The following is a 6,330-nucleotide window of genomic DNA, read 5'->3' as shown; positions in this document are numbered from 1 at the left end:
CGGTTCAGCTTTCACAGATCGACTTATTCAGTGCCACAACAATGTTTTTGGATATCGAGAAATTCGACGGACCACAAATTTCAATTTATGGCAATTTTAGATATTACGGAGGTAGCTGATGTGGCCAAGGACAAGGGTGTTGATTCGTTGTTATCCACACATCATCAAGTTAAAGGTGGAGCCGTGTTAGATGCCAAGCATGTGCCTGATTTAGAGAAGAATCTCATCCCTTTTTTGTTTTAAGGACTCGAATAGTTCACAGAGGGTTACAATCAAGGTGGAAAGAGTTAATGTTTTCTCCCCCATTTGGGTATTATTAGCCATTGTTGCATTATACAACTTTAATTTGAGGACTAGAAGTCTTTCAGTTTCAAAGTTCGAGCACGATATAAACTTGGTTGACATTATGCAAAATTTGAGTTTGGCTCGTGACGGGGCATGAAAAAGGAGGCGTGATATATATGAGTCAATGTGGAGATTTGTGGGGTATACCTCACATTTATCAGACACATTGCAGGCACCTTAAGTGAGAACCGACGAGCAACCAAAGAAAGGCCAAAATAGGCCCAATGTTGGGATGATGAAGCCAACTCATCTGGACAATATGATTGACGACGTCGTGACGAGGCGAATGGGACGTTGCGACATCACGACGTGTTCTCCTATTTGGCAGCCACGTTTTAGACTTCAAGCGATACTTTTTCTCCTAATTAGACTCTAATTATTCCAGGGATATTTTAGTATGATTAGAACTCTAATATTAGCCTATTTAAAGTGGTCATTGTATCCCTATTTTGGTTAAGTCAATCAAGATTTAGTCGTAGGCTTTTTCTTTGAGGCCGACAAGATGTAGTCGCATATGAGTTCTGGTGAGAATTTCGTGGTAATTATGGAAATTATTTTATACCTCTTTTGTGAGTGCCCTATGAGATTTAGGGTTTTGTTTACTGATTTGCTCTTTAGGATTTTGAACTTTGTATTTGGGGTTTGAATAATGTACAAGTTGTACATTTAGGTTATTTATTCCATATTGTACTATTATTTGTTTATTCATTAGTGAAAAGTCGAAGCGTCATTTGCCCATAATTTTTCCCTCTTTGATAGTTTCCAAGTAAAATATGTGTGTTTGTTCTTCTCCACTTTTATTATTTCGTTGTATATACAGGTTGATCCCAAGAACAAATAATGCTAACTTTTTTATATTATCCGATGAATATTTGACACGTGGGCAATTCAATACTTAACACGTAGTGGTGATGATGCCATAATGATGTTACCATTTGAAAAATATAAAACTTCTAACAAATAAAATTATAAAAATTTTATAAATAAAAAATAATTATATATATTAAAAATTAAAATATTTTTATAATGTTTCATAAAAATAAAAAATAATTTTTTTATACTTTTCATAATATTTTATAAAAAAATTCTTATGAGAAATAAAAAATTATTAGAAAACATTTTCTTGAAAAAATAAAAAAAAGTTTCATAATTTTATAAAAATAAAAATAAATCAAAATCATAAAAACATAACCCAGATATCAAATAATGTACTAATCCTTTAAAATCAACTTGAATAAATAAAAGAACTTGGAACAGCAATGATTAAGAATGTAGTATGAATTATTAGGGAGCAGTTTTCTTTCGTTATTGGAATAATTCCTTGCAAAAGCAACCAACAAATCAATTGGAAATCAGCACCCGCATTAAGTTTAAAATACCATTTGAATGTATGTCATATTACAAGCATCAACGGCCGGCGAGACCATCCATAACACAATCACAAACAATCCCCTTTTTCCTTTAGATTTTCTGAAGCTTCTCGCCTTTGACAACCGGATTCGATTTGGCAATCTGTTGTTTTCCCATCCCTTTGAAATCGAAACTACAACCATGATTTTCAGGGTACCTATGGGTGCCACAAAACACCATCCCACACCTGCACTTGAACCCCGTCAGCCCCACGCGCTTCCTGCAAGTCATGCATCTGTTAGGTCGAACTTGAACGTGGACCTGAACCTCCGCTTGGACCACCTCTTCCTTGGTTTCCGCCAACGGTTCATGCTTCACCGCCAAGGAAACCGAAAACGACGATGATGAAGAAGAAAAGGAAGGGAGGGGGGCTTGATTAAAAGCCTGTTTGGCAGCAGAGGAAGATCCTTGTTCTTTAAGGTGCTGGAGATGGCGGTAACATTGAGAACAAAGATTTTGGGTTGCTGGGTTTCCGAAGAATCCACAATTGTTTGCACATTGTGGTGGTGCTTGACATCTATGTTCTTCTGCCATATCTGATATCTTCTTTTTTTTTCTTTTTTTTTCAATTCTCTAAAAGGAAAAAGAAAATTACCTGACCTGAGAGTTTCAGAGAGAATTAAACAAGAAATGAAACCCAAATCTAATAACTAATTTCTTCTTAAAGTTGAAATGACAAGGAACAAAAGAAAAAGTGAAGGGAAAGGCAAGGCAAAGGCAACGAAGGAAAGGAATCCCCACCGTGGGGTTTCTTAATTTCTTCTTTTAAGATCTTATATACTATTATTACTACGCGTTGAATATAAAAAAGTAAACAACTGTTTGAAATGAATTTTACAATTTTCGTATATACATACAAGGCAGAATTTGAGGGCTTTGTTTCATTCATGGCTGATAATGATAAACGAGAAATCTTGAACCGTTCTTCTTGGGAAGATCAATAAACATTTTGGTGGACGTAATCAGCTGCGCATCTCTATCGTCCGTGTCGCCGCCGTGTTTGCCATTTTTTGCCCATGAATATATGAATGCCGCCGTGGCCACTTCATCCAATGGCCCACCATGACACATCAATGATTAAGGTACGCCATTCTATGACACGCCTTCCATATTTTCATTACCACTTTATTAACGAGTCTTTGTTTAACATTATTATATTAGGTACAAATATTGAATATAATAAATTATTATTATTGAATTTAACCTAATATTTATTTATCTAAGTGTTTTGTTAAGTTGGTGTTATAAATTAATTAGACACTAATTTAATTATGAAACTATTAAAATACTATCCCATGTGTAAAGTTATATTTTTATGGAATTATTTTTGTTTTTTATATAATAAATCAACATAAATTTAATCAAAATAATTTTTGAACCCAAACATAATAAATATTTAACTTTATCATTATAAGTTATAACCCAAACATAATAAACATTTTTATTTTCATTGGTGGTTGTTAAAATAAAAAAATTAAGTGCCATCAAATAATATAACTTATTTTAAATATAAAATGACATTTTCGTAATTTCTCTAATAAGTTGGTGCACGGTTGACTCGTTATACCAATTCAGTCAAGGACTTTAATAATAGTATATTAGTATAGATATACAACTGACTGAGATAATAAATTATGTATATTAAAACAAAAAAAATGTATAAAACACATCAAAATGAATCTTTGACTGAGTAGTGAATTTGAGGTTTTATCAATTCAATTGACGTGGGTTTAAATTCCACTATATGCATATAAAATTTTATTGGTTTTCGTTATAATAAAAAATTAACTAAAGTAGCCTCAAATAATATAAATTATTTTAAATACAGAATGACATTTCCGTAATTTTTCTAAACGAGTTAGTGTCCCGTTGACTCATGTCACTAACTCAGTCAGTGAATTAAATAATAGTATAGATATTTATATCAAATAAAATATGCTTGACTAAATAAGTTGTAACAACCCAAAATTTATGGGTATCGAAAATTTGAATATTTGGGTCATAATTTCCGCAAAATGAATTCGTAAATATTTTTAATAAATATTTACGAAGTCAGTAGTGTAGTTAATTAGATTTTGGCTAAGTGAATTAGTTTGAACTAAGTCTAATTTAGTGAAATGACTAGATTGAATATAGTGTAAAAATTTAATTGTAGAATAAAGAAAAGTCAAATGACTAAATTAGTAATTAAACCATGAGTGCGAAGTGTATGGTAATAGTGAAATACATGTGGAGTATGTATAAGACATATATTGATAATTATTAGTATTTACTTAAATAATAAGTAAATAATATTATATTATATTTATATTAATAATATAATATATTAAGTGAATAAAAGAATAAAGAAACAAAATAGAAAAAGAAAGAACAGAGAATGAAAACGAAATAGAAAGGAAAGAAAAAAGGGAAAGAAAAAGAAAGGAAAAATAGGGCTTTGAGGTTTGAAGCTTAATTGGTAAGTCAATTTAGTCTATTTTCTTGTAATTTTGATGTTTTTGGAATCTTGGAATAAAGCCCTGCTTGAATTATGTTGAAATTTAGAAAATTAGTAAATTTTTAGATGTTGATTAAGTTGAACAATTGAATGAATTATGAGATAAAGTGATAGGAATTCAAGTTAGAAGTGGGAGAAGAATTGAATTGTAAAAAGAGATATAAGTTTTGTTATAGTAGGGACTAAATTGTCTAAATTGTAGAATTGATGTTTTATATTGAATATGAAGAGCTGAAACTTGTTTAAAGTAGGTATTAAATGACAATATGAGATTTATTTGAAGAAAAAGAATGGTTATGGTGGAAGGACTAAATTAGAATTTTTGTAAAAGTTACATGAAAAATAGAAGAGTGTGTTATTAAATGATATGTATTGATGATTTTAAATGTTAATTTTTTCGTAGCTAACGTAGCACTGGAAACGTCATCAAAGAAGGGAAAAGAGAAAGTGAGCGAAGATAACAAATAAACTCGAGAATTACGGTTTGTATTTCTATAACCAAACTTAATAGTTATTTTGATACATATTATTGATATTATGTATGGCTATTGAAATTAAGGTAAGTATTGATATTGTGGTATTATGTTGATTTATGAATATTTGAATTGAAATGTATATTGATTTTTTATGATGAATTGAAAGTGAAATGAAAACCCTATTAACAGTGTCGGGCTAGTCAGATATAGTTGGCATGCCATAGGATTGAAAGTGTTCAGGGATATTCCGACTTTGAGTCGATGAGACACTATAAGTGTCGCCTTACTGTTACTGTTACTATTACTGTTCTGGATTCGTTCCGATGAGGTACTCTGTGTACCACTACTGTTATTGTTACTGTTACGGTGTATTACGGCTTTGACTGATGAAACACTGTATACTATCCCGGTGTGTGGGTTGGATCCGTGTATCCGTCTAGGTTCGAGTTATGTTAATAGGGGTAAATTACTGCATTGAAGACTGAATGATACTGACTGAATTGTATATCTTACTGGTTTTGATTCTAATGATAAATGTTATTAAGAAATGAAGACAATTAATTGAATGTTCATGATGTGTTTATTTATTGAAATCTAAGGTTTAAGTATAAATGCATAAATTAAGTATTGGTTTATAGAAATACCACTGAGTACATACTCAGCGTACGGTTTGTTTCTGTACGCAGAACTAGGTACGAAAGAAAGCTAAGGACTCAGCATCCAAGCCAATCCCGAACTCAAAGTGGTGAATACTTTTCTTTTGGTAAAATGGCATGTACCTAGGTTGTTAAGGTGTTATTTTGTACATGATAGTGAATGAACATGAAAGATGTTGAAGCATGGTATGAAATATGTAGATTTTGGAAGTTAACTTTACATGAATTTGTTTAGTATAATAATGTAGTATGATTTCAATATGAATTATGGTATCCATGAGTGTACATTACCTAGATGATTTAATGTTTAATTGAACATGTATTAAGCGTGTTTAATTGAGTTTTGGTTGAATTAAAAGTTGAGAAAATTATTAGCTTGAAGCTTAAGTTATGCAGGGTTGGTAAACTTGAGACAAAAGGCTCATTTTGAGTCCACACAGCCTGACACACGGGCGTGTGATCAGACCGTGTGAGACACATGGCTTACACACAGGTAAGTTGATAGGTTGTGTATCCCCTACATCCTTAAATGTGAAGTCAGGATAGTATACGGCAAAAAACACGGCCGTGTGTCTTGGTCGTGTGAAGGACATAGGTTTCAAGCATGGTCGTGTGTCAAAAACATGTGAAAATGGCTTAAAAATAGTGAAAAATCAGTTTACCACACGGCCTAGCCATATGGGCGTGTGCCCCTTTAATGCCTAAGAATTTGCAAGTCAGATCTGCCCATGGGCTGGCCACACGGCCATGGGAACCCCACGGGCTGGCGACATGACCATGTCCCAAGCCACATGGCCATGTCCCAGGCCACAAGGGCATGTGCCCCTATCTTTAAGGAAAAATTTTTAAAGTTACCAGTTTAGTCCCGAACCACTTCCAAAGCATGTATTGGGCCCCGTAGGCCCATATTAGGGACTTTATAGTGAAATTTGAAAAGAATTGATAT

General features: G+C 32.6%; 1 protein-coding gene across 1 annotated transcript; it reads right to left on the bottom strand.

Moving 5' to 3' along the window:
* Positions 1–1,544: 1,544 nt before the first annotated feature.
* LOC107953274 (zinc finger A20 and AN1 domain-containing stress-associated protein 3) lies at positions 1,545–2,849 on the bottom strand. Its single transcript, XM_041117725.1, has one exon. The coding sequence runs from the start codon at positions 2,287–2,289 to the stop codon at positions 1,807–1,809; it is 483 nt and encodes a 160-aa protein (XP_040973659.1). The 5' UTR covers positions 2,290–2,849; the 3' UTR covers positions 1,545–1,806.
* Positions 2,850–6,330: the final 3,481 nt, after the last annotated feature.

The sequence above is a fragment of the Gossypium hirsutum genome, chromosome A07, assembly GCF_007990345.1.
Source record: "Gossypium hirsutum isolate 1008001.06 chromosome A07, Gossypium_hirsutum_v2.1, whole genome shotgun sequence".
Lineage (NCBI taxonomy): Eukaryota > Viridiplantae > Streptophyta > Magnoliopsida > Malvales > Malvaceae > Gossypium > Gossypium hirsutum.
Note: the sequence above shows the minus strand (reverse complement) of the source record. Positions and strands in the feature narration are given on the sequence as shown.

Coding starts and splice junctions, on each gene's coding strand:
- LOC107953274 (XM_041117725.1), bottom strand. CDS start 2,289: ATGGCAGAAGAACATAGATGTCAAGCACCACCACAATGTGCAAACAAT.